Source organism: Hypomesus transpacificus, chromosome 15 (assembly GCF_021917145.1).
Source record: "Hypomesus transpacificus isolate Combined female chromosome 15, fHypTra1, whole genome shotgun sequence".
Classification (NCBI taxonomy): domain Eukaryota; kingdom Metazoa; phylum Chordata; class Actinopteri; order Osmeriformes; family Osmeridae; genus Hypomesus; species Hypomesus transpacificus.
Window position 1 is genome coordinate 5,378,182 of NC_061074.1, and position 27,793 is coordinate 5,405,974.

At 43.3% G+C, this 27,793-nt stretch overlaps 3 protein-coding genes across 7 annotated transcripts in view; all 3 read left to right on the forward strand.

Moving 5' to 3' along the window:
• ulk2 (unc-51 like autophagy activating kinase 2) overlaps window positions 1–14,463 on the forward strand; it is a 32,556-nt gene extending 18,093 nt beyond the window's left edge. For 2 of the 3 annotated variants that reach the window (XM_047035269.1, XM_047035270.1), the window contains 15 exons: window positions 467–635; window positions 1,186–1,246; window positions 4,251–4,406; window positions 5,721–5,866; window positions 6,006–6,089; window positions 7,217–7,488; window positions 8,061–8,302; window positions 8,402–8,511; window positions 8,897–9,034; window positions 9,568–9,797; window positions 9,924–10,102; window positions 10,655–10,773; window positions 10,867–11,024; window positions 11,195–11,330; window positions 11,846–14,463. In XM_047035269.1, coding sequence (XP_046891225.1) covers window positions 467–635; window positions 1,186–1,246; window positions 4,251–4,406; window positions 5,721–5,866; window positions 6,006–6,089; window positions 7,217–7,488; window positions 8,061–8,302; window positions 8,402–8,511; window positions 8,897–9,034; window positions 9,568–9,797; window positions 9,924–10,102; window positions 10,655–10,773; window positions 10,867–11,024; window positions 11,195–11,330; window positions 11,846–11,910 — 2,265 coding nt within the window. In that variant the 3' untranslated portion in view covers window positions 11,911–14,463. The remainder of the gene's footprint in view (window positions 1–466; window positions 636–1,185; window positions 1,247–4,250; window positions 4,407–5,720; window positions 5,867–6,005; window positions 6,090–7,216; window positions 7,489–8,060; window positions 8,303–8,401; window positions 8,512–8,896; window positions 9,035–9,567; window positions 9,798–9,923; window positions 10,103–10,654; window positions 10,774–10,866; window positions 11,025–11,194; window positions 11,331–11,845) is intronic. The other variant, XM_047035271.1, reaches the window with a different exon arrangement.
• A 373-nt stretch (window positions 14,464–14,836) lies between these two features.
• LOC124478236 (aldehyde dehydrogenase family 3 member A2-like) lies at window positions 14,837–20,528 on the forward strand. The gene is made up of 11 exons (XM_047036442.1): window positions 14,837–14,928; window positions 15,128–15,289; window positions 15,589–15,820; window positions 15,978–16,063; window positions 16,298–16,506; window positions 16,802–16,919; window positions 17,031–17,172; window positions 17,337–17,503; window positions 17,770–17,869; window positions 18,102–18,340; window positions 20,042–20,528. The coding sequence occupies exons 2-11, from the start codon at window positions 15,128–15,130 to the stop codon at window positions 20,060–20,062; spliced, it is 1,476 nt and encodes a 491-aa protein (XP_046892398.1). The 5' UTR covers window positions 14,837–14,928; the 3' UTR covers window positions 20,063–20,528.
• A 383-nt stretch (window positions 20,529–20,911) lies between these two features.
• On the forward strand, window positions 20,912–27,680 carry LOC124478239 (aldehyde dehydrogenase family 3 member A2-like). Of its 3 annotated transcripts, XM_047036447.1 has the most exons (12): window positions 20,913–21,068; window positions 22,223–22,272; window positions 22,915–23,096; window positions 23,254–23,485; window positions 23,882–23,967; window positions 24,320–24,528; window positions 24,795–24,912; window positions 25,127–25,268; window positions 25,592–25,758; window positions 25,852–25,951; window positions 26,460–26,607; window positions 27,279–27,680. In XM_047036447.1, the coding sequence occupies exons 3-12, from the start codon at window positions 22,935–22,937 to the stop codon at window positions 27,388–27,390; spliced, it is 1,476 nt and encodes a 491-aa protein (XP_046892403.1). In that variant the 5' UTR covers window positions 20,913–21,068; window positions 22,223–22,272; window positions 22,915–22,934; the 3' UTR covers window positions 27,391–27,680. The 3 variants fall into 3 exon arrangements, with proteins under 3 accessions (XP_046892401.1, XP_046892402.1, XP_046892403.1); XM_047036445.1 differs by having other exon boundaries at window positions 20,912–21,068; window positions 26,460–27,371; XM_047036446.1 differs by lacking the exon at window positions 22,223–22,272 and having other exon boundaries at window positions 20,912–21,068; window positions 26,460–27,371.
• The last annotated feature ends 113 nt before the right edge of the window (window positions 27,681–27,793 follow it).

Sequence of the window (27,793 nt, forward strand, 5' to 3'; positions counted from 1 at the left end):
TAACTATGCATTTTTCTGTCCAGTGAAAAGCGGTTGCCATGTAAACAGATTTTTCGCTGAGTTGAAGTGAGAACGTTTTGAAACTGAATTTCCCAGGATGTCATTTTTCCTCATAATGCTCCAATTACATTAGTCTGACAGCCAGCACAGCCCAGTCTGACTCCATAATTGTATTGTCCAGGTCCTTGAGCCCTCTCACTCACTCAGAACTTAATCCTCTTCGCTTCCTTCACTCCCCTCCCCTCAAATTTGTAGGCACACACAGAAACACTGAATCTCACACACACTTACTCACACATACTTCACACACAATCACAACCCTACAACCTTCATTCCTTTATGTGCACACTATCCACACAAATCCAACTCTAATCTGCACTCTAACATACACACTCAACACACACACAAAAACAAACACACACCTAAGAACCCCATCTCAGACTAACTCTCTCTTTCGCTTGTCCAGTCTCTCCCAGACATGCAGACGTTGCCTGAGGACGGCCTGTCGTCGCCCCCACTGGGCCCCCCCAGCTACCTGCAGCTGTCTAAGGAGTCTGGAGGCAGCACCAGCAGCAAGAACTCCTCCAGCGACACAGATGACTTTGTCCTCGTACCACACCTCTCTACAGAGAACTGTAAGTAGGAGCAGGACAGGCAAACACACTCGGGTACATGATCACAGTCACATATGCAGACATAAACTGATACACACACACACACTGCTACGTACTCTAAAGCCCATATGTCTGATCACATGCAAACCCCACTCAAACACTTATGTTTTCAGCAACTTGCCAATAGGCACTCCCTACACACACACCTCCTCCACACACACAAGCAAACACAAGCACACACACTCACTAACAAAGTAGATGTTCATACTGAACACCTGCTCACCCTCACACAGTCATTACTGACAACACACAAACTGCATCTGCTTCAACTCATACGAAGCACCTGCTGAAGCATAGACACTCACACACTTTCGATTTTGTCTCTTCTTCTCACTCTCTCTTTCTCTCCTATGGCATCTGCTTGACAGTTGACCAACTCACAAAATCTACCCGTCTGCCTGTTTGAGTGGCTAAACAGTGATTACATAGTTGATGATGATTATTACTGTAGCGTCATGGTGTCTCCTCTGATGTATCTGGTTTGGCTCAGTACTCTCCTCCTTTACCTCAGACGACCAGCCAATGGGAGCAGTGGGACGCCGGCCATCCAGCGAGTTCCTTATGTGTGGAGGGTGAGTTCACAAACACACACACACACACACTAAGCCTAGTCAATCACCTATTTTTCAGTTTGTTTGTGTGTGCACTTGTCTCTTGTTTGTTCCGGGGTTCACAACACACACACACACACACTGTATCACATTAGAGACCTTTTTTCTCTGCACTCACATCAAAATCACATGAGATAAGACCCCCCCCCCCCCCCCACACACACACACACACACCCACACACATGCAGTCACAGACCTGGTCACCCCTGTGTTGACTCTGCAGTCCGACCTCACAGGCCTGCACTCAATGTCCTATTTTTTATCCGCATAAGAACGTCATGGAAACATTCTATGAAATCACTTTTAAAAACAGCCTTGTGTACTGAATCTCTAGATATATTAGGAAACTTGAACTTGAACTTGAGTGGTTGTCAGTGTTTTTTTTAGCATGACACAGATGATGACTGACTGATGAAATACGGTTGCATACCAGTAAACAGTATACTGGGAAGGTTTGCTTTGAGGTAGATCAAGGCTAAATACAGACAGAATAACTGGTGGTAATCAGAACCAGTGTTGGAGTGGCTGCTGCTATTTTTGTGTGGATGTGTGTGTTCACATAACTGTGAATGAGCCCCCTGCATGAGTAAGTGCATTTGATTTACTCAACATGGACACACCTATTTATAAACTGGCTGGTGTTTCACTCTCTCTTTTCACACTATGTGATTATGAAGAAGATTCTATTTATATCAGCTAAATCTGTTTACCAATTTAGTGAGCCACATTGTTTAGTGTCAAAATTGTGTGTATTTGTCTCCTTAATCTGTACTGAATCAGAAATTTAGATGGCTGAAGATTTCGCAATATCAAGCTAAGAACTGGACAATCCTCTAAAGGCAAGAATAGAATGTGCATGTGCACGCTCGGGTGTGGGTCCTATTTAGCTTTTGAAAACAGGAAGTAGCAGTCAGTAAACGTGACTGCTAACATTATGGAAACTTGAGCAGAGTCTGTATGCCCCTCAGACAGACAGACACACACAACAAACAAAGCTTTTTGCCCCCATCTACTGAGCTGCTTCCTCAACTCTCACTGTGCCCCCACCTGCTCTGAAAATAGTTTGACCTCTGTTTTTGACTCACCCAAAGCCAGACAAACAATGGTGTCCACCCCTATAAACTGATGTTTTCTTATTTATCAATGTGCTGTTGTTTGTCCACTGTTGAAATTAGCCCTGGAAAAGTGTCCCATAACTGTTTCTCTTAACTGAAAATAGAAAGAAGTGAGAAATGTTTTCTCTATACTGTATGTATCTTTAGCAGCTGCTCTCTCTGTTGATCTCTCCTCTTCATTCATGTTGTGCCTTCGACCTGCTTCCCCCATCTCACCCCCATCTCTCCCCCGTCATGTCATGGTATAGTAAAGGTTTATGATATAGGTGATATGCGTGGTGTAGGCAAACAATATCTGTGCCAGAGAACCCATCTTCCACCCTTTAAGGATCCCCCTTAACCACACCTCCATCCCACTGTTCCTCTGAATCACAGGACTGTTTTGTTCCATGTCCACCCCAGGGGCTTGTTTACTTCTTTCCTCGCCCCTTTCTTTCATCGATTACCCAGAAGGAGCAGACGAGGAGAAGGAATGAGAGAGAGGAGAATACAATGTAGGATAGAGATGGATGGAGGACGCGGAATATGAAGGAAAGGGAATCAGGGCGAGCCTGTGGATAGAAGGATAGATGTCTGATTATAGACAAGAGAATGATGCAGAGATGGCTGAGGAGAGAGGAAAGAGAGAGGGTGGGGAGTGAGCTGCTGCTCAAGATGACTGAGAGGAGGAGGGGAGATGGCAGAGATTCAAATGTGCAGGATTGCTGTGCTGCCATCCCCCTCTAGGCAGCCAGGAAACCAGGTCAACAGTGAAGCTAGCTGGCCTTGCACACTCACTCTTCCTCCACTCTCCCTCACTCCTTTCAAAGAAGTATGTCTCATGACTTACAGTGTGTCTTTTGTTATGTATGACAAAGGTGTGACACCTCACTTAACACCTCTACCCCTCAGAAGCTGTATATTGCTAGACTGGCTTCTGCTTTTAACACAAGCAGATGTCTCTGCCCGGTGGAGGGGGCATGCTCCTCTTAGTTTGTTTACCGCTTAAAATCTCTGTCTTTTATACAACAATCACTGGTTTACTTCTAGGATTTTGCTAGTACTTGGAGGTGGAGATAAACAAAATATGATTTGTGTTAAGATTTCATTCTCAGAATCCTGAACCACACAGAGTGTGCTCCTTTGTCTGGGTCTCAGCCTGCACTGCACATCTGCACACACTCGCGTGCCTCACGTGTATCCGTCACCCTCCCTGCCTTTCTTAGACCCTCCCCTGCTCACCACCTCTTTACATAATACAGGCTCCCATCCCACTGTACTTGTTCCGTATACCATACACTTCTCCCTTTTTCTGTCCCCCCCTGTCATTCTACAGTAAGCTGTCCTCCCCTATGGGTGACCCACTGGCTGTCTCGTCCGGGAACATTTTGTACCCGTTGGAATAACAAAGGGAATGCAAATTAGTTTTTTTTCTGCTCTGGGCCCGGTGTCTGTTTTATAACGACGGGCCAATGTAGAGCTTTCGATTGGCTGAGCTCACAGAGCACATTTCATGTAGGCCTGCCCCTAGCCCCTCCCCTGCTCACAGTTGATTTGCTGGTGCCCATTGTGTTGACATAGAAGCCTGGCCCCTTTTGCTCTGTGACAGCCCCTTTTCCTGCAGAGCTGAACTTTATAGTTACTCAGTCGGCTTCAGTAGAAAATGTTGGCTCAGTAACGGAAACAAAGAACTCTTAGGGACACAGATGAAGCTAGTGCCTCTACTTTTGCACTATAACAACAACATACAAAGACTAAACGGTGGGAATTATTATGGAGGTTGTTGACAGACCTGAAGATATGGTACAACTTTGGCAGCTCCAGCAACACCACTTTCTAACAGCCCTCCTCTGTCCCTTACTACCCCCCAGGCAGCCGCAGCCACAGTCCGCCACTGGACAGACCCCCATGGTGTCTCCGCGGGCTGAGACCACCCCCATCCCCGTGCCCACCCAGGTGCGCAACTACCAGCGCATCAAACAGAACCTCTCCAGCAGCCCTACCACCACACTCTACGGCTCCCCCAGGTGAGAAACACTTCAGCTGGGTGAAAGGATTGAAGAAAGGCCCTACCCTGGGTGGTTCTTCAGAAGCTTCTTGTGAATGTTTTGTTCTGTGTTTTTATGGATGATTCAGCTAATGATGCATGTTTAGTACCTGGCGGGTCCTCTCACTGTTGTCTTTGTTGACTCACCGGGTTGGAACGTTTTGGTAATCGTTGTTGGTTATTGCAACAGCCTCAAAGCAATTCACAAGTTTTTAATTTACTGGCTTTTGGTGTGATACCAAATGTCTGTTTTCTGCGAGGTGGGGGAATGTTTATAAGACAAAATAAGTGGGGAGGGAAGAGAAAGAAAGGGTCTTGTGTATCCTCTCATCGGAGGATAAGCTCCCTTGACTCAACACAAGATAAATAGTGCCACACAGGGAGCATGTTGTGTGTTTATCGTTCGTTTTTTGTCGCTGTGCTGATCACTCCTGTGGCCAGTCTTAGCTTTGGGGATTAGCATCAGCACATCGTTCCTGGAGTAACTCCACAGTACCCCCACCCCCATTCCCCCAAGGCCCCAAAGCTTGGGGATCGGCTACTGACTCCCAGCCAGCCGGCCCCACCTGCTGCTGTCCCACTCTACTGGGCACCTGTCCCTTTCTGTCTGTCTGAGACTTCCACGGAGGATTACAAGTCTTTGTTGCAGACACCCTGTATCCGTTTGACCCAGGTAGGACTCAGGCAGCGAGTTAGCTCTTAGAGAGCACTCTGCACCAATTCACATGGATGAATGTGAAAGTGCCAAGACCTAGCATGGTAAGCTAACTCCAAAGACGGAAAACTGGCTTCCACATGGGAACCACAAAGACTTCAAGAAAGCGTGAGAGAGACTGTGGAAAAAAGAGAAGCGTACTGGCAATCTGTGCCGCAAATGTTGAGACATGCTTGTTATTCACAGGCTAACGGCTGTGTCTGAGGTCTTGCAGTATGACGAGCTTGTCTTGGCAGCTGAATGATGTCAGTTGAAAAGTTCTGAGATGAAACTTGAGCCAATCAAAACAAAAATTGAGGGTGAAAGAGTTCAGAAGGCTGAGCTTAGAGATTGAGGGTGAAAGAGTTCAGGAGGCTGAGCTTAGAGACATTTGAATCTACTCTGTCGTCAAGATGTCTAATGGCTTTTTATGTCAGTCTGGTCTATGTTGATGTGTTATTTCATATTAAGTATGACTGCTAGACAAAATAGGAGTGGTTTTAATGTTTACATGACATTTGTGTTGTCCTTTGTGTCATGTTGTGACTTTTCTTGTCTGCTTAAAAACCTGACCCAGTTTCTATGTTGTGATCTCTCCAGGTCTGGCACAGTGAGACGGTCCAACACTAGCCCCATGGGCTTCCCAAAGGTGGGCTCTGGGTCCCCCAGCTCGGCTGACAACGCCCAGACAGTGGGGCGACGTCTCTCCACAGGCAGCTCCCGCCCTTACTCACCCTCTCCTCTGGGTAGGAACATGCCCAGACATGTCTCGTTGTCCCTACTAATGCCCACATCCAAAATCCCTTCACAGTTATCAAAGCCTTTCACAGCCCTGTGGGAGTATGTCGACTTGCCCTCAAAGGTCTGTGTTTGTGTCTTTTGCAGTGGGCACCATCCCTGAACAGCTGGGCCACTGTTGCTGTGGACATCCTCAGGGCCACGAGTCCCGCAGTCGCAGCTCCTCTGGAGGTTAGTTAGGCTAACAGTCAGTAGCAATGCTAGGCTAACAGTGGCAATGCTAGGCTAACAGTCAGTGGCAATATTAGGCTAACAGTCTGTAACAATGCTAGGCTAACTGTCAGTAGCAATGCTAGGCTAACTGTCAGTAGCAATGCTAAGCTGTCAGTAGCAATGCTAGGCTAACTGTCAGTAGCATTGCTTGGCTAACTGTCAGGCTACCCCTACCCTTTAGCCTATAACTAACCAAAAGTAACCAGTGTTACTTGTGCATTGGAACTACGGCCAAACTACAGTGCTAACAGTAACCCTGACATGTATACAGAACCAATATGTTTTTAAATCTATTTAACGTCAAAAGGAACATAACTAAGGTGTTTACAGTCTCAGTAGTACCTTTCCTACACTGTTGTTGACAACAGACCTTTAGTCAGATCCTTTTATTTATTTTATTACCTAGCTGGTGTCCTATTAACATTATGTGTTATCCAGCTGGAGCCCCCCCACCCCCTCCCTCCAAAACACCACTGCACATCTCAGAAGCATGTCAGTTGTTTGTATCCAGGGCCCTGTTGCTATTGTTACCACCATGATAAACAACATCAAGGTTGAATCCGCTATGTAATAATGTCTCACTGCCAAACATTACAGTCTAGGTATGTACTGTACTTTAGTCTTTGCTATTGATAGAAAACCCACAGACTTTATGACCCAGAAAGAAAGACGGACAGAATATTCCAGGCTTTTAAATGTTTCTGCATCTTAGCAGTAGCAATCCCTGTAGCTCATAAAAACATGAACTCAGCTGACTCAGCTGCTATTGTGGACTGAGTGTACAGGAGGGGAAAATACTGTACATTCATTTGTGGACTGTAGTGCCATCTAGTGGTGCATTGGTAGCTGGCATATCAAAGTGACTGACACAAACAAAATAATTGTAATACCCTCTTATACTACTAAAGTTTATTTGTGTTAATTTTACCTTGTCAATTTGATCACTCTGGCTGTATTTGTACTCATGACAAAACAATAATGTGGCAGTAGTCATTTGTATTTTTGTAAGATTTGTTTACAATACAATAGTTTGTAAAGGTTTGTCTATCCCAAAATGTCTAATCGTTGCTGCCTGTGTATCCCAGGCTCCCCAGTGCCGTCCTCCCAGTTGCTGGGGGCTCGACTCCAGAGCTCCCCCACCCTAACGGACGTCTGCCCAAGCAGGCAGAAGCTCCACAAGCAGCTGTCAGACCCCATCCAGCCCACCGCCTCCAATTACCCACCCAGCCACTCGCCCCAGTTCGGACGTCCTGCAAACCTTGGCACCTCCCCCACCAAGCACCTGGGCTCCTCCCCGCGCTCCTCTGATTGGCTGCAGAAGTCCCCACTGCCCACCATCATTGGTTCCCCCACCAAGGTGGGTTGAGTTCACAGGAGACAGGGGTTGTGTATTTTTCTGGGTTGAACTGGCATATCTGACCTATAACACGAACATAGAATACCACATGTGTCTATTGGTTGGTTGTTTAATAATAATAATAATAATAAAACATTTGGTTTGTAATGCACCTTTCATGCACTCATAGCACAACAGCACAGTCAAAAATACAAAATTTCAAAACCCGATTTAAAAAGGTAAGTTTTAAGTAAATCCTTAAACTTGCCAAGCAAAGGAGCCTGTCTGATGGAAACAGGTAGTGAGTTTCACAGTGTAAGAGCAGTCCATGAGAAAGCCCTTCCACCCATGGTTTTACATTTGCAGAGGCTGGTACAGAGTGATAGAATCAGCTGAACGAAGAGATCAGGAGTATGAGGTGTTGCTGTTCTCGTTGTTCAGCTGAATTAATCACTCTGTACCCGCTTCTCTGCAAATTAAAAACCATGGGTGGACACTTAGGAATACAGTAGAGCCTATGTAGTAGTTTCCCCTTCAGGCCAAAGGTATTGTATTATTACATTCTGACCATCTTCTCTCGTCTCCCATTGTAGACTATCTCGGCTCCATTCAAAATCCCTAAAACCCAGGCGTCCTGTAATCTAATGGCCCTGGCAGACAGCCCCACGCCCACCAAGACCCTGGCAGACAGCCCCACGCCCACCAAGACCCTGGCAGACAGCCCCACGCCCACCAAGACCCTGGCAGACAGCCGGGACATCTGTGCCCACCATTGCACCCCCTACCCCAGTGGGCGCCAGTCTGCCCCCGAGGCCAGCAGAACCACCTTCGGAAGGTGAGGGGGGGGCTATGGATCGCCATCCCTGAAGCTCTCTCTTTCTCTGTTATACATGTACATCTTTTTTTCTTCATATTGTGGTGTTTTTGTTTCCAGGTCTGTCAGCACTGGGCGGCTTTCTGAGCAGCCAGTTAGGATCACGCTGGGCGGACAGGCATATCAGGGCAGCACAGACAGCCTCAACACAGAACGACCCATGGATACAGGTACACGCACACTCAATCTGCCACATTCTTTTGGTTACCCCCATTGTGATTCCAAAATCCCCAATATTTGTCATGAATCACGAGGGGCGTTCCGTATGGATGTAATACTTCTTTCTAGAGAAGTTCAATAGAGAAGTCGTTGCTAGCTATGAGTGGAAAAGTACTCATAAACTAACCATTAGAGCCTAGTTAGGAGTAAACATATCTGTTGTTTAACCTTTAAACAACGTTGATGGGAAGGACACCCACAAGCCTTTATGCTTTTAGCTTCACACCCTGCATGACTCGCACGTGATTTGCCGTTCTGGGCAGGCAGTTCCTGTATAACAGAAAGCTTGATTGGCTGTGAGTGTGAATGACACCACACCCTCCCTCCCTTCCCCAGCCCCGGCAGGACCTTGTGGGCTGGCTCAGGGCGGGGCGGCGAGTCCCCGAACCGTCCTCTTCACTGTGGGCTCGCCCCCCAACAGCAGCACCCCCCCTACCTGCAGCCACCTGGGCACCCGGCCACGCACCACATCAGGTGAGACCGCTCACAGGGCTAGCGGCTAACTCTTATGCCAGGCTCCCTCTAACTACACCCCCCAGTCCAGAACTAATCTGCATGGAATGCTAACCGCTAGTGGCTACATAGCATTGCACTGCAAGCCTAATATTAGAGCAGTACTAATCTAACCATTCCACCCATCTCTGAACATGAAGACAGGCAGCCATTCCACAGCCCTGAGCTATCCAGCTGCTGTTAAGTGTCCTGTGTTATATGTTGTGATCCTCCACCCTTGTATAGCTGTACCATCAGAAGGATACCGGCCCATTTTCTCCCATTTTCTCCCTGTTTCTATGAACAGATCTTTAAAACATCATATTTCTTTCTCTTTATATTAATCATCAACAACAACCTGACAACAACCTTTAAAAATGATATAAGTACCAAAGATATCTGTATATCAATATCTACCATTTTATTGTTAACACTCCCTATTTCCCCCTCCTTCTTTCCCTCTCTCCCTCTCTCCCTCTCTCTCTCTCCACCCTCTCCACCCTCTCCACCTCTAGTGGGCTCCAACAGCTCTGCAGGCTCCCTGTGTTCCACCAGTGGCCGTGTGTACGTGGGCTCTCCCCCCGGCATGGCCATCGGCACCTCCCCGCCAGGTGTGTCTGGGGGTTCGGGGGCCGAGGCCGGCCCCAGCAGTCTGCGCTACGTCCCCTACGGCACCTCCCCGCCCAGCCTGGATGGCTTCATCACCTTCGAGGCCCCGGAGCTCCCAGAGGAGACCCTCATGGAGGTGAGGCAGGCACCAAGATGGTGGCAATTGTTGACTCTGAGATCTTTTTAGCAGCAGAAAAATGACTTGGGTCTATTGAAGCTGGTCGTTGTGTTCAGTGATGTGACCATGTATGTGCATGCACAGCGGGAACACACAGATACCCTGATGCACCTGCGGATGATGCTGTCCTTCACGGACTGTGTGCTGGAGATTGCTGCTGTCCGAGCCGGCGGGGCCGACCTCGGGGTGTCTGCCGCCTCCCTCTACCCCCCTCAGGAGAGCGTGGTTGTGGACCAGATCAGCCAGCTCAGCAAGGAGTGGGGGTAAGGGAGGCGTCGTTACTTACCAACATGAAACTAACCCTAACCCTAACCAACATGAAACTAAACCTAACCCTAACCAACATGAAACTAACCCTAACCCTAACCAACATGAAACTAACCCTAACCCTAACCAACATGAAACTAACCCTAACCCTAACCAACATGAAACTAACCCTAACCCTAACCAACATGAAACTCGAACATTACATAATGGTTAAATCATATTTGTGTATTCTAATAACCATATCATGTAATGAAAACCACAAAGATTATGATATGAATTGAATGGCTGTTAAAGCACAGCTCTAAATTTACTTTACTCATTTTAGTTTAATGTTCAATAATAGCCTGGGAAGCAGACCAGCATGCAAGCTTGTGGTTTATTTATTCTGGCTGATAAACGCCTCTTGGAAAACCAAAAATGAACTGAGATGTTCCAGACTAATACAAATTTGCAAATTGATCTGCCAATGCCAGATTACTTCCATAATGGAACATGATACAAAGATGATAACATGAATAACAATGTGTTGTTCTGGTTCCCCCTTCTAGGCAGGTGGAGCAGCTGGTTCTGTACATGAAGGCTGCTCAGCTCCTGGCCTCCTCCCTCCACCTGGCCAAGGCTCAGATCAAATCTGCCAAGCTCAACCCCTCCACCGCTGTCAAGCAAGGTCAGAGACACACTGCTACACCATCCCTGCCAAAGACAACCACAATTTCATTTAGGCACATATGAGTGAAACCCATTTTTTCCCTTCTTCCAGTGGTGAAAAGTCTGAATGAGCGCTACAAGAGCTGCATCTCTCTGTGTCGACGCCTCACCGACAAACTCAACCACTTCTTCTCCGACAAGCAGCGCTTTGTGGACGAGATCAACAGCGTGACCGCGGAGAAGCTCATCTACAACCATGCCGTGGAGATGGTAAGGCGGGAAGACAGTTGGCCATAAAAAATCCTTCATGTAAAAACATCCTTCATATGTTTCTGAACATTTGTTTTAAACCTTTCATAATATACAAATCTCTCTCTCTTTCTCTCTCTCTCCACCTCTCTCTGTCTCTCTCTCTGTCTCTCTCTCTGTCTGTCTCTCAGGTGCAGTCTGCAGCGCTGGATGAGATGTTCCAGCAGACGGAGGACATAGCCTACCGCTACAACAAAGCTGCCATGTTGCTGGAGGGCCTGTCCAAGATCCTCCAGGACCCAGCAGACATCGATAATGTGGCCAAATGTGAGTATCGACAAACACAAACACATACATATTGTGTCGTTTTTTGTCTCTATAATCTTATGTAAGGTCTTACAATTATCTAATGAAAACAGTCTCTGTTTCCACAAACAGCCTGGATTGCAAGTTGTTTTGATAAATTGACGTAGAGTGTTTAGCTCAAGTGTGAGCTGAATAACAGTAGGAATGTTTTTTCTCAGAGGTGTTTGCCTGAAGTATAGCACAGATGCCTATTTTTATAACCAGTGAAATACATGTCTCTTTTTCCATTGTCATTGAGATAACAAGGTAATGGGTGTTCTGATTGGTCAGCTCTTGATTCAACTTCAGCCCATTTATCATATTTCTGAGTGGCTGCAAAGGTTTAAGCAATGAAATTGGAGGGTTTGGGAGATTTGTGTTACATGTTGAAAGGTTGTTTATGGGTATATGGAAACAACTTGCTATGGTAACTTTCTACTCTGCTACGATGTGGCCCTTTGTAGTCTTACTGTCCTGTGTGTGTTTGTTCTCCACAGACAAGGCCAGTGTGGACCGACGGATTTCAGCCCTCTGCTACTGCACCGTCACGCTGTATGAATAGCAGACCACACACACAGACACACCGATGGGCACCTGTCACAAGCCCAGAGGGACCACTGTTTCCCCAGTTATCCCCCCTCTCCACGCACACAGACATAGACACACGCATACAGTACACACCCACATTATCTTTCTTTGTAGCAGACCAAGCACTTTCTTTTTATCCTGTTCGTTATCAAGGAAACCCACTCAGCATATAGTATTACTCCTGTGTTTGCATCATGGACTCAAAGCCAAGAGCGAGAAAGATGCACAAAACTCATTTACCAAAGATGAAAACGGATCCTGAAACTCATTGAGGCTTAATCCAGATATGGACAGGGTGTCAACGCATGGATCTTTATGTTGCTTGACCTTAAACACGATGTCTGTCAACGTCAACATTCAGAGGAAAGACCACCAGATCAAACACACGTGACATTTGTCCTACTCTCTGGATTTAGTTCCTTTTTTTGTTGTTTTGTTTTTTTACCATAAAGAAAAATCTGACTTTTTGTGGTCCTGGTGACTTAACCAGTCTAGGAAATGGACCCTTTTAACACAATTTGCTATTCTTATTATAAGGATTGTTTTTACTCTGGACCTTTCTTGTGATTATTTATTGGTTCAAATAGAACAATGTTATCCTGCCTATTGGACATCCTCAAGTATAAAAGAGAAGAGATTTGGAAAGCAAAAGACATGCAAACTATCAAACACTGTATCAAAAAAAACACACTTGTATGGACGAAAAGACGTACAGTTCTTACAGACAGACGTGAGCATGGTAGAAGCCTGAAGAGCAAAGAAACCTGTAGATTTGTAATTAGACTTTTTAGTTGTTGTTGTTTTAGCTGAAGCACTTTATCGTCAAAAGTGGGGGACACTTGTTCTGAAATGATTTCGGTGAGATAAATGTGAAGGCTGCGAGCTGTAGCTCAGGTGGGCTCCTTGAAAAAGGATGGGGGAGATGGTCTCCCTCCCTCTATGCCTGCCTGCACAGAATCAGCTCTCCCTCTCATTGCTTGTTGTGGAAAAGGGTTGGTTATCCTAAAGAAGAAACATCCATTCTGTACACATCCACACATTACTGGTGGCCTCTTGGAGAACTATGCCATGTCAAAACTGAGGCATCTGAGGCATCAGTGAAAATGGCATGACTTTCTTTCCTTCCCGGAAAACATTTCAGGGGGAGACCAGCATAAACCCTCTATCTAATAGACGGGGTCATGAGCAGGTGGTTCATAAATGGGATGGTCAATTTACTTGAGTAGTTACCTTGAGTTTCATTTTACTGAATAATACAGAAACAAACTTTTTTATGTTCATACATTAATAACTGTAGCTGATTTTCAAGGAAATTGATGTTTCAGAACATGTACATATTTGTATGTTGTGCATGTGATTTTATTTAGTTTTCTCAGAGTGAGTGAATGCGTGTATGAGCACAGTGAGAGATTGGGGAGGGGGGGGGGAGTGAAGTGAGGATGTAATTGGATGCCCTGCCTATCAATCAAAGAGCACAATACTTTTTTGTACATCAAAAAATGTAATACACATTGCCCACTTCTGCCAAGGAGTTAAAGACCTAGAGTGCCAGTGACACTGGCAGCTCCTAAACTATCCATGGAACATTAAATAAGGACTGTTCATTTATTGTATATACTGGTATTCTGCATGGAGATCAAATCTGATATCTATTTGAAGTCAAGAGGCACTGCCTAGCATCCATCCATGTTTCCTCAGCGTCCTGTCCCTTCCACCCCCCCTCAGTCATTCCACTGGGCTCGCAGCACTGTTTTGCTGTTTGTATGCGTGTGCACATTAGCTGTGCTTAAGGCCAGTGGTACACATTCAATAATGGAAAAAGTCGCATCAGAAGCCTGTTTTAAAGTATGGTATGAAGAGGGCAGCCTCTTTAGTTTTCTTATGTACAAGTGTGAATAAACTCTTGTGTGTATAAATGCATAAACTGGCAAAACGTGGCCACTAGGCTTATTTGATTATGTTCTTTTTTTAAATAAGCATATCAGAGTGTCTGTGATTGTTTTTGCATTTATTTTCCTGTACCCTTTTTCTCCTGCTAGTGAGCACTCCGCACCACACAAAGCCTTTACAATACAAAGTGAAGACAGAACAAAAAAAAGAACAGTAAGTAAGCCCTGTCTGGATCTTACCAAATCCCGTGCATCTATAGCCATGCAGTAGTTAGGAACACACTCCCTCAGTATCAATGGTAAATGGAGAGTAGAGTACTTAAGATGGACTGTTAAAGCAAAACATTGGTACTAAGCACATGTCATACCTGTAGAGATGTAGAATGAATGTATGTACCCAGTTATTTGCGACTCTCCAGCTCGAGCTACATGTATATTAATATCAACCCCTTGTGATGGTCAAGCCACCCCCTGAACCGACCATGAAAATGCAACTAATTTCCATGCTCCTATTTTTTAATGAGAATTGTTGTTGTTTTACTTGATATTTGTGTTACACCAGGGGCATTTCTCTTTGTTCTTTATGGAACTCTACAAATGCAGCCTTTGTTTATTAAAAAGAACATTTTAAATTACAATTTGTGTCTTGTTATTTATCATTTAAATTAGTAAAAAAATATTTCTCCTTGAACTATTCCCACCTTTGTTTAAAACTTCCCTAATCTTAAGCAGATATTTTGCCAAGACAAAAACGGTAACATAGACTCTGAAGAAGCCAATGATTCCTGCAAATGCACATAAACATGTTTATTAAGCAAAAAATATGACTCACAAAAAGACATCAATTTTGCATCAAGAGACTGGCATTCTTCTCAGAATAATTTATGTAAAAAACCTTTTTCAAAGCTGATTGCATTGAATTGGATTGACATATCGGGTAACCAACCATCTTGCTGTGTGCTAGTCAGTGATTGGTTTATGACTTTCCAGCGTGATTACGTAGTTTCTCTGTTACGACTAGACCCGTATGTTGTCAAAGTGTTGGCAGAACATTAGAGCAACAATATTTCGTCATTTGTATAGGTACGCAGCTGCCTCTTACGGTAAGAATGAACTTTATTAGTAGTATAGCGGTAGCCTATAGTAAAGCTTCAACAATTGAAAAGATTACTGATGGCTTCCGATCTAATTCTGACTTGGTGGTAGCTTTTGTTGGTATTAGACAATACATTGTTCAAGACCACATAACATTATATCATAAAATGGCAATCCCGTGATCTTTCATGCCCAATCTTGCCCTAGATGTCTCGAGAGCAGCTGGTAGTTGAGCGTGCAAGGCGAGCTTTCCAGACGGGGAAGTCCAAACCTCTTGAATACAGACTTCACCAGTTGAAGTCTCTCCTCCACTTCATCTCGGAGAGGCGTACAGACATAGCTCAAGCAGTCAACAAGGACCTCAACAAGGTGAGATACTGCACTGGTTATTATTACGGGATTGCGCTTGCTTTCAGGATGTTTAAATATTGTCAAAAGAAAGGTTAGCCCTGACTACTTGATTACATGGGCATATTTATGCTGTACCAGTAATAATGCAGTGTCCATGTGCTCTTAAGTTTTTTAACTAGGACAACTGCCAAAAGAACTGGAACTGAGGTCACTTGTTTTAAGGTGCTTGCTTAACAGCTGAGTGTCAACACACAATGCTGCATGCTGCATAATACTGGATGCATAAATATATATCCATTCTTCTTTATCGGACACAGAGTAAAAATGCCACAGAGCTCTTTGAGACCTTGGGCCTGGAGGGGGAGATCCACCTAGCCGTGGACAAACTGACTCAGTGGGCTGCCCCTCGCCCTGTGGAGAAGAACCTCCTCACCATCTCTGACGAAGTGTACATCCAGCCAGAGCCACTAGGAGTGGTGCTCATCATTGGGGCCTGGAACTACCCCTGGGCTGTCACCCTTCAGCCTCTGGTGGGAGCTATTGCTGCAGGTATTGTAGTAGCATGGTAATTGCTGTGTATATTGCAACAACCGAAAGAGCTGCTCATGTCATAACATATCACTCTACTTGGTTTAAAGGATAACAGTCTTAAAAATTAAAGTGATATCTGAAAGCAATGTAATGACAAGCAGAATCCTTTTTACAGGTAATGCGGCTGTTATTAAGCCGTCAGAAGTCAGCTCTCACTCAGCCAAGGTAATGGAGGAACTGCTCCCAATCTACCTGGATAAGGTAAGGCCCAAATACATCTTTTATTCTTTTTTCTCTTAGATATATTTTTTTACTTACATTTTAAAGGCAGACTCAACAATTTGACATTCCTGTGAAACCAATGTTTTTGTCAGGGCAAAAATAAGTATATGGTGTCGCAAAACAAAAGTACAGTAAATAACGTCTTATTTTATTTGAATGAATGCTACTGCTGTGTAACGCTTTTGTTATATAAAATATATTTTTTCTGTTTAGGAACTCTACCCTGTAGTAACAGGTGGAGTTTCAGAGACACAAGAGCTGCTGAAGCAACGTTTCGATCACATCTTCTACACGGGGAACAGCACTGTGGGTAAACTGGTGATGCAGGCCGCCGCACACCACCTCACACCCGTCACTCTGGAGCTGGGGGGGAAGAGCCCCTGTTTCATTGACAAGGACTGTGACCTCACAGTGGCGTGCCGGTGAGTAGCCTGATGTTTCCAATTCAAATTTCCAAGTTTGTCAAGTTTTCACCACACTATAAGAAAACAGAAAAAAACTATTGTCAAGTCTTTCTCAATGAGGAAAATTGCAAATGTGTACTGTTCGCTGAAGGGATTGCACACTCAGTCAACTGTTGATGTGGTTCTGATTCTGATAGCATGGGCATTGCTGAGGATTCTTGTGTCAGTTTGTTATAAAACAGTTGAAAATTTGGTGGCCAATTGTATTCTGTGCTCAAAACGAAATAATGAATTGTTAATTCTTGGTCCCCAGACGTGTCACGTGGGGAAAGTTTGTGAACTGTGGTCAGACATGCATCGCTCCAGACTACATCCTGTGTGAACCCAGCATACAGAACAGAGTGGTGGAGGAAATCAGGAAAAACATTAAGGTCCGTGCTCAATAGTCTGGACGTTTGGACCATCCGATTTACAACCCTCTCTGATTACAATTGAGGTTGATTTAGCAGACATTTGTGCATGCCCTTCTGTACTTTTGGTAGGAATTTTATACGGAAGACCCCAAGAAGTTTGAGGATTACGGACGCATAATCAACCAGCGCCACTTTAAGAGGGTGATGAGTCTGATGGAGGGGAGCACGGTGGCTGTCGGAGGAGATAGTGACCAATCAGAATGCTACATTGGTTGGTGTTTATTGGGGTGTTGTGTGTGTGTGTGTGGTCAGAGCCTACTGAAATATGCACACGCACACACATCTACATAATCACTCTCATACGCTCTCATACATATACACAGACATACTGGCAGTACATACACACACTCAGTCACACCGTCTGTCTCCAACCAGCCCCTACTGTGTTAAGGGATGTAACTGGGGAGTCCAAAGTAATGCAGGAGGAGATCTTTGGGCCGCTGTTGCCCATCATCACAGTGAGCGGAGTGGATGAGGCCATCCAGTTCATCAATGAGAGAGAGAAGCCATTGGCTCTCTATGTCTTCTCGCCAGACAACAAGGTGAAATCCATCAACCATTTTCTTGCAAAAGATAACCTGGTGAAAAATCCCCAAAATGTGTCAAGTGTTTGATTTGTAGATATTAGTATATCTGATTAGGCATCACACGTCAACGTTAAGGGTCTAGAAAATCCCCTAAGTCCGTCTCCATTTGTGTCTGAGTTTTATATATAAGTGTTTTATAATGCGTTTTTTATAATGTATATGCAGCATTGACCTAAACCTTTACCCACGTCTAATCTTTTGATCTATCCACTGTCCTATAGCTGATCAGAAGGGTGATAGCAGAGACATCCAGTGGGGCCCTTCTAGCCAACGACTGTCTGGTGCACTTCACCATCAGCGCACTGCCCTTCGGAGGAGTCGGTGAGCAGGCACTACTGTTTGATAAAAAGATGATATGCCACACGCTTTCTAAACCCTTATATCACTCTGTATCTCTCTGACCTCCTCCAGCTCATTTCACCCATCAGAAACACACACAAGCATCATCAAATTGTCTTGGCATCATCTAATGGTTGACCAAGATTCTAATACCATAGCACCCTTACAACTCCATGACCCTATTCTGATCCCCTCCCCACCACCCCCCACGCAGGTAACAGCGGCATGGGACGATACCACGGCCAGCACGGCTTTGACCAGCTCAGTCACCTGCGCAGCTGCCTCATCAAGAAGCTCAACATGGAGGGCACCAACGACATGCGCTACCCACCACATACCGCCAAGAAGCTGAGCTGGGCACGCTTCTTCCTGCTCAAACCTGTCAACCTGGGAAGGCTTAGACGCATGGCACTGCTGGCCATGTTTGCCGTTCTGGCAGCATTCATAGTACAGGTATGACACCCTTGATGAGTTAAGTATGGATTTCAAAGATATTTGTAGCCATATCAATTTAATTTTTATGGTGAGGATATTTACTTTAGCTAAACACCGGATTAATATGTGTCCTTCTTAACAATTTATTACGGTGGACAAGTCATGCTAATCTCATCCTTAAATGTTTATCTTTCTGAAGTAAATTATTTTTAAAAAGAGTTATAATCGTACTTATTACAATGCCCAACAAGTATTTTCACAGCGCATCATTTCCTGTTTCCTCTATTGCTCCTATTTGGTCTAATCTTCTTCTTGTGGTTTTAGAGTAGAATCTGTGAGAACAATTGAAACAAAGGTGTTTGCTGTATAAGATATTCAAACTTACAATTTTCTGATGTGAAAAGGTTACTCAAAGGCTGAGTTGGCAAAACTGAAGAACCTTTGTGCACCCTTCTACCTCATACTTCTACTGTGATAGAAAACATTCCGTTTTTCTCCTGGTTGTATCTTGAAAGTTAAATTAAAAGGTTTAAAGAAAATGTACACAACACTACTTACCTTCATTAGAAACCATTGAGAGATTCGAATGTATTTAAAATCCATGGATAACTTTTTATTTTTTGAAAAGTGAGGGATTAGTGAACGACTGCTCATGTTCATTAGTTACTGGAAACTGTGATATAGTCATAAGATATGTTATTATATGTTTACTGTATGCACCCGCCCGCCAAAGTAAACTACTTTGCGGTTAAAACTTGTTCTAATTCTGATAATAGTTACATACCAAATACCCTTTTTACTACATGGTATAATGCACTTGTGGTCCACAGAGCAACAACATTTCAACATTTGTCCATTTTATCTCATACATTTATCCCAACAAACCAAAGCACACAGTCATGGAAAAAGGGTTTCAGACACAGCAGTGAATGTTATGTCCTACATCTGACGAAAAAACCCTGTCAAACCAGGTACGTGACCTACCGTGGCTCACATGGCATTTCCAATGAGTTGGACTTAATCAAACTTCCTTCAAAAATAATCATGTACTACTTCTAATGAAAAAGTCATTTGTACTTTGTAGCTGTTTAACAATGGACAGACCAGTTAATGATTGGTTTAAAGCAGGAACTAGCCAGGCATCAATTATTGGAAGATAGGGTGGATGGAGGGAGAGATAAAGAAGAGAGACAAAATAATAGGCTGACATATGAATAACGTCCTTGAGGTGTTTTTTTATAGTTAGAATCACTCAATTTTCATAAAGTACATTATACTTAAACCTATTTGTGTCAATGACCAATGCAATTTTTCTTCTGCAATCATGAATTGTACATGTTCCCAAAGATAAGCCAGACATGAGAATGCTCCCCCTCAAACTCCCACTGAACCAAAGACTTGGGGTCTAAAACAAGAATGGCTTTGTGTGTTTGAAACAATGCACCATGTTGTCCTGGAAATCTTACCACATAACGCTTTGCCATCAAGCCCCCTTTTAATTACCCGTCATGCCTCATTCTCCTATTTTAAAAGAACTTTTGTTTGGCCCCCACTTGTACCTTTGTTTGTTGACATCCACACCCTTGTCCTCACATGATAACTTCCATTGTATCTGCCATTCAGCCCTCTTATCCTTGCGATGCCAACTCTGTGATGATTTGTACCCTGATTGTATGAGAATGATTTTAGAAGCCATTTTGTATCTTGTGTTATTTGCAGAGGTTCCTGCGGTCTGGCTAAAGAGGAAGACACTAGGGATGCCACCTTTCTTTCTGAACTTGATTTTACCTTCTGTGGTATCACTGCTGGTGCAACTGTAGTTCAACATTAACACAACTGCATCTTCTAAATAATCTGTGAAAATCCTTTAAAAGTTTGTTGATTATTTATATCTGATTGGATATGTATGGTAAGATTTAACATTTTGTCCTAAACATTTCATGTGTCCTAAACATAACTTGTGAAAGCCTGAGGGTTCAGCACTTGTGTTAAGACATCTTTGCCTAGTGAAGGAAAATAATTAAACAAAATGTGTTATGTGGCTCTACCATATGAAAGGTTTGTAAATTGATTATATCCACATTTCATGAGTAGGAAATAAACATGTTAACACACTGTACTGAAACACCTTAATCATTTCAAGTGCTCTTTTCATAATTGTAGAAGCTAAAAAGCATTTCTAAGCATGTATGTGTTATAAAAGTGTTAGTTCAGTATCCTTCCAACCCAGTGTTATCCGTCTTTGTATGGCAGAGAACATTACAATGAAAGTGCAGATTTATGTCAAATATATTACATATTTATGATGGCACAGTACTTATTTGTATCATAACTTTTTGGGAAATTGTTTACTACTACCACACACACAAATACACATTTAGTCATTAAGCCGACGATCCAGAACGAAATAGACCTCTGGTTTTGTGTGTTGTCACACGTTCAAAAGTTAATGATAAATGTATCAGTTTTGGCATCGACAAGCAGTGCTGTAAACCAATATCACGGTAACACAACATTAATTGTCCACCGAAACGCCCAAAGCCAGGTCAGTCAGCCAGAAACGGGACAGTTCTCTAGAATAATGCAGCGCACGCACCAGTCGGTTATGCTTTTAAGCGGACGGTGAGGGAATAATTATGCAAAGCATAATTACATCCATGACAGAGGGGTTTGTGGAATGAAAATTTGACGGCGTCACGCAATACAATACAACGTTTAACGTTAACGGACAGTATTTCATTCATCCGTAAGTACAATATTACAGTTTTCCAGAAAGTTGCTGTCATAGATAACCAGAGTAAAAAATAGTTTGGGCTTTTATGTTGAGGGCTATTTCATATAATTAGTACTAGTAACAGTTAAAGGTAGTTAAGCATGGATTTTAAAAATGTAATTAGGCTATATCAAATTAATAGTCGAATATAGGCCGACTTTAATTGCATTTGATCAAATTATAACCCTCAACATTATACACAACTGCACTTTGAGTTCAGCCTCACTTCTAAAGGATATTATAACCAGAGGTGTCAAGTAACTTACTTAAGTAGACATTTTGGGTATCTATAGCCTACTTAACTGAAGAAATTATTTTTCAGCCTACTTTCTACTTATACTCCTTACATTTTCACGCAATTATCTGTACTTTCTACTCCTTACATTTTAAAAATAGCTTCTTTACTCCAATTTCAGTTCGGCTTGTTTTCATTCTGGCTTGTGATCGTTCAAAAACACACACAAAGAAAAACTATCCAGAAATATTGCGCCATCCGGATAGAGTGAATTTGATTGTGGTTGGATGAGAAGTACATATATAGCCTACCATTCCGACACCCTATTGGCAGAGCCTGTCATTCTCTTTTATTGGTTTATACGTGATCCATTACCTGGACATGACACAAATCACGTCAAACTCCAGCAAGGAAGCTGTGTTGTCCATAGACATAAAGAGTGTCTTTATGGCTGTTTATCAATCCGAAGAACGCTAAGAACGCAAGTACAATCTTTTTGGCGTTCTTGGTGACTTGTGTCAGCGCCTGTTTAATAGCCTGTTTAAAGCCTGTTTATTATGGAAGCAAATCTTTACCAAAATTCAAATGGAAATGCATTTCCAGAAATGCATTTTTATTTAGGGTTAGGGTTAGCAGGCATCAAGCGCCTCTCACGGTGCGTGTCCACTACAGCGGAGCGGAGCGGCGCGGAGCGTCGGCTTCCAATCCATTTTCAATGAAACCGGGCTTTGACGCTGGTGTAGGGCATTGTGGGAGCGTACGCGAGCCCGGCCACTTATCACCCAATAAAAAAAAAGAAAGGGTTTACACAATAGCTAATCAGAAAATAGCACTATTGTATCTGGGTAAGATATAACGCAACAACTAACGGAAAACCCCTGGATTTTTTCAGGTGATTCTGCTACAACGTCTTCCGAAAGTTTAGATCACTTTGAACACAGAGTAAGTCATGATAATAGTAACTAATAGTAACTAATTCACAACTTGTTTGACACAAACAATGACAACTTGACTGCTGTTAGAAAATGTTTCCCAGATAACTAGAATCAGTTTTTCATGAGTGTCTGTAACTAAACCAACAGTTTTACAGCCTGTTCACTGACAACAACTGCTCCAAACAAGTAGTCTAGGCCTAGTCATATTGTCGTTATCACCCGATGACTGACATATTGTCACATTATTAACATATTTTTCCAAATAGGCTTAATAATTTTATTAGCTCTAAAGGCCTACATTTAAGTGTTTTTTTTTTTTTGGGGGGGGGGGGATATGTCACTCTTGCCTGTCTTCAAAACTTGAGAGCCCTGTTCATGTGATTAGAAAGTGATCATAGTTCATTGATCATTTTATTACTTTTTTAAGTACGAATTTTTACTTTTTCTTGTTCTTTGGTGTGCATTTATATACGATATGTGTGACTAATTGTGATTACTGGTTTTGTATGTACTTTTTGGACCCCAGGAAGACTAGCTGTCGTTTCAGCGTCAGCTAATGGGGATCCTTTCAAATAAACAAATAAACAAATAAAATAGTTGATACTGTAAATACTTCTAGACTGTTATTGAGTGTATGGTGTGCACACAGGTACTGTCTGCTGCTGATAGATGAACATGGAGAGGCAGGCTCTGGAGTGTGCCAGGGAGGCATTTATCACTGGGAGGTCACGACCCCAAAAGTTTAGAGTTGAGCAGCTGAAATCCCTTCTGAGGATGATTACAGACAGACAAGGGGAGATCGCCACTGCCCTCAAACAAGACATTAACAGGGTAAGAATGAAGTGGCTGGGGAATAAAAATTATATGATAATAATAAAAAATATGTTCCGAAAAAGAATGACTTAAAACCAGCAATTTCTCTGTTACGTAATAGACACCTAAATAATTTATCATTCTCTGTCAAATGATGAGTCTTGTGTCCCCTCAGAGCCAGTACGATACACCCCTCTTAGAGCTGATAGGCTTAGAGAATGAGATCATCCTGGCAATGGGAAAACTCTCTGAGTGGGCGGCCCCACGGCCAATGGAGAAGAGTATCCTGACTCTCACTGACAAGGTGTACATCCAGCCAGAGCCTCTGGGAGTGGTGCTCATCATTGGGGCCTGGAACTACCCCTGGGCTCTCACTCTGCAGCCCCTAATAGGGGCCATTGCTGCTGGTAGGGATTCCTGTGGCTTCCCACAAATCCTTATCTCCAATTTCTCTGACAATGTTTTCTTGTCATTTCTTTATGTTGCGTGGTGGCCCTGTCCATAGCATAGGCAACACTTTCTAAGTATTATGATTTTTTCTTCCTTTTTAGTTTATTCTATGCAGTAAGGAGTTATTTCTACTACAGCATTTTGATAATAACTTAACTTAAAATGTAAAACTCGACAGAGCTCTACTGTGTGTAATTAATGATGACAAAGACTACTGTCTTCCCGACTGAGCTCTTTCTTCCAACAGGGAAACTGAACCCTGATTCCTTCTTTCCCAGACCCTTAGCTAACTGTATTTGCTCCATACTGTGATGTCATCCCATTCACACAAATGCCTCATTCTCTCCCTGCAGGCAACGCAGCTGTGGTGAAACCGTCTGAGCTGAGTGAGCATTCCTCAGCTCTTCTCAGAGACCTGCTCCCCCAGTATCTAGACCAGGTCTGCACTGTAGATGCTCTTGTTTGACAAGTGGCCTGTTCTATATACTGTGGGCACAGAGCCAATGACTTGCAAAGGATTGATAATGAAATGACTAACCTCTATAGATAGTTATTTCTTTTTGATTTGTCATCCACTATTTAATGTATAATGTCAACAAAGGTATTAACAAAACACCCTTTTATTACATAAACACAGATAGATGGATCTCACAAAATAGTGAATGCTATTTCTTAATACTAATAAATACTAATATTGGGTTTGAATAATATTTTTATTTTTAATAAATCTATATTTTTCCCCTGTTTTTTGGGGGACATTTTAACATTGGACTGATGTTTTTTTCTTTAAGGAACTCTACCCTGTAGTAACAGGTGGAGTTTCAGAGACACAGGAGCTGCTGAAGCAACGTTTCGATCACATCTTCTACACGGGGAACAGCACTGTGGGTAAACTGGTGATGCAGGCCGCCGCACACCACCTCACACCCGTCACTCTGGAGCTGGGGGGGAAGAGCCCCTGTTTCATTGACAAGGACTGTGACCTCAGAGTTGCCTGCCGGTGAGATTCAAACTGATTATTAGTTGGTTTCTAGATGATTAATGATCACTTACAATTGACAGACTGCAAACATACGGTATGTACAAATATGCTATAGAGTTGGTTTCAGAAACATTTGCCAGAACAATTGTTTGCTTTTGGCTATTAAAGTATTCGTACTGTGGGCTATACAGGACTGTATACAGTTTCTCCCACTGTCAGTTTCCAGCAGCAATGTGGATGAAGTACTCATCAGCATGAATTGACTTTCATTATATTGTCCCCAGCCGTGTCACGTGGGGAAAGTTTATGAACTGTGGTCAGACGTGCATCGCTCCAGACTACGTCCTGTGTGAACCCAGCATACAGAACAGAGTGGTGGAGGGCATACGTCAAACATTACTGGTCAGTCCCCAATGCAATCTCAACACAACCTCAATGTATTATAACCTAAACTGAATCAATCACATTCAGCATTAGATGCACACAATGTAGACTATAAAGTACAGTGAAACCAATTCAAAGTGCATCATGAGATTGTCTAGGATTTATTTCAAGTACTTTATTTCAACTGTTCCATGTAATACCATCTAATCCTTGAATTTTAACCAAATCCCAGGAATTCTACGGTCCGGACCCCAAATCCTCACCAGACTATGGCCGCATCATCAACAGGCGCCACTTTAACAGAGTGATGGGTCTGCTGGAGGGATACACAGCCGCGGTGGGTGGGCAGAGTGACTCGTCACAGTGCTACATCGGTATGTACATTTATTCAGTTAGCACTCTTATTCAAAGAGATGTACAGTAGGAACCTGTAGTGGGTGTGGGACTGCACCCTCAGTGCAGTGTGCACAGCGTTACAGGAAGGAACTTGTGAACTGAATTGTTTGGACCAATGGGTATGGAGTTAGAATGGTGCATAGGGCACGTGTGGTAGGCTGAATGCTCTGCCTTACAGTCGTAGCTGTAACCATGACTCAATCCATCAATATTACTTAATATTAATATTAAGAGTCTCTGACAATGCCCCACTAGTTTATCAACAGCATTGATGTTGGAGCTGTGTGTGCATCCTCCCCAGCCCCCACTGTGGTGAAGGACGTCCCCCCTCATGCCCGGATCATGCAGGAGGAGATCTTCGGGCCCCTGCTGCCCATCGTGCCTGTCAGCGACCTGGACGACGCTATTCGCTTCATCAACGAACGAGAGAAGTCTCTGGCACTCTATGTCTTCTCATGCGATAAAAACGTAAGCTGAGCCTAACCAGGGGAGCTGGTGACACATGTTGTTAAAACTAGATACACTGATGTGTCTTTCTGTTCTTCTCCTTCTGTCAAATAGACAATTAAGAGGATGCTAGCTGAGACGACCAGTGGAGGTGTGACAGTCAACGATGTAATGATGCACTATACTCTCAACTCTCTGCCCTTTGGGGGTGTGGGTAAGAAGTCTACTCTATGATGAGGCTTATACAGACCTTAATCTCGGGGCTGGGTTGGTAGAAAAAGGCCATGCTGTAAAGTAAATACAAGAGGAGGAAAATGTGGACATTGGCAGGGCTTTGGACTTACCTTACAATATAGACAGAAGCATTATTTCATTTAGCTGATATTCTCTTTACTCTAGCTTTATGATAAGGTTCTAAAATGGTAATTTTAACAACTTTTTTAATGAATAATAATAATCTTACTGCCACCATCACAAGGATAAAAAGACATGTTGTTCTGCTGAGGTTTTTGAGCTGTGTTGCCTTTCAGTTCAACTGATCCCCAATTTTTGGATAAGGCAAACTATAGATTTGACAGTCACATTTTGTATACAGTTGTAAGTGGAATATCATTAGACCATAGATCTCAAACTGTATCTATTTGCCAGACAGTCAGAAATAAATATCACAGGAATATACTTTCAGTTGTATGACCTCACCTATATGACCTCTAATCTAACAGGTAACAGTGGCATGGGCCGTTACCATGGCAAGCACACGTTCGATCAGCTCAGTCACCACCGGGCATGCCTAGTCAGATCCCTGGGCATGGAGGGCATCAACGAGGCCCGGTACCCTCCTCAGAGCCGCGAGAGGGCGCGGAAGGCACGGTGCGCCTTGCGCAGCCCACTAATTGACTTCTCTAAGCGTACCTTTGTGTGGGCTGTCACTGTGTCCATCATAGCGGTTGGCCTCTTAATTGCCCTGGCGGTCATCCTGTTTATAACTTCTGGTCTCAGCTGTACCTGTTGAAGAGAGACAAAATAATAGACTGACAAATGAATGACATCCTTGAGCTGTTTTTTATAATTAGAATCACTCAACTTTCATAAAGTACCTACTAATACCTATTTGTGTCAATAACCAATGCAATTATTCTTCTGCAATCATGAATTGTACATGTTCCCAAAGATAAGCCAGACATGAGAATGCTCCCCCTCAAACTCCCACTGAACCAAAGACTTGGGGTCTAAAACAAAAATGGCTTTGTGTGTTTGAAACAATGCACCGTGTTGTCCTGGAAATCTCACCACATAACGCTTTGCCATCAACCCCCCTTTTAATTACCCGTCATGCCTCATTCTCCTATTTTAAAAGAACTTTTGTTTGGCCCCCACTTGTACCTTTGTTTGTTGACATCCACACCCTTGTCCTCACATGATAACTTCCATTGTATCTGCCATTCAGCCCTCTTATCCTTGCTATGCCAACTCTGATGATTTGTACCCTGATTGTATGAGATTGATTTTAGAAGCCATTTTGTATCTTGTGTTATTTGCAGAGGTTCCTGCGGTCTGGCTAAAGAGGAAGACACTAGGGATGCCACCTTTCTTTCTGAACTTGATTTTACCTTCTGTGGTATCACTGCTGGTGCAACTGTAGTTCAACATTAACACAACTGCTTCTTCTAAATAATCTGTGAAAATCCTTTAAAAGTTTGTTGATCATTTATATCTGATTGGATATGTATGGTAAGATTTGACATTTTGTCCTAAACATTTCATGTGTCCTAAACATAACCTGTGAAAGCCTGAGGGTTCAGCACTTGTGTTAAGACATATTTGCCTAGTGAAGGAAAATAACTAAACAAAATGTGTTATGTGGCTCTACTATGAAAGGTTTGTAAATTGATTATATCCACATTTCATGAGTAGGAAATAAACATGTTAACACACTGTACTGAAACGCCTAAATCATTTCAAGTTCTCTTTTCACAATTGTAGAAGCTAAAAAGCATTTCTAAACCTTATGTCTTATAAAAGTGTTAGTTCAGTATCCTTCCAACCCAGTGTAATT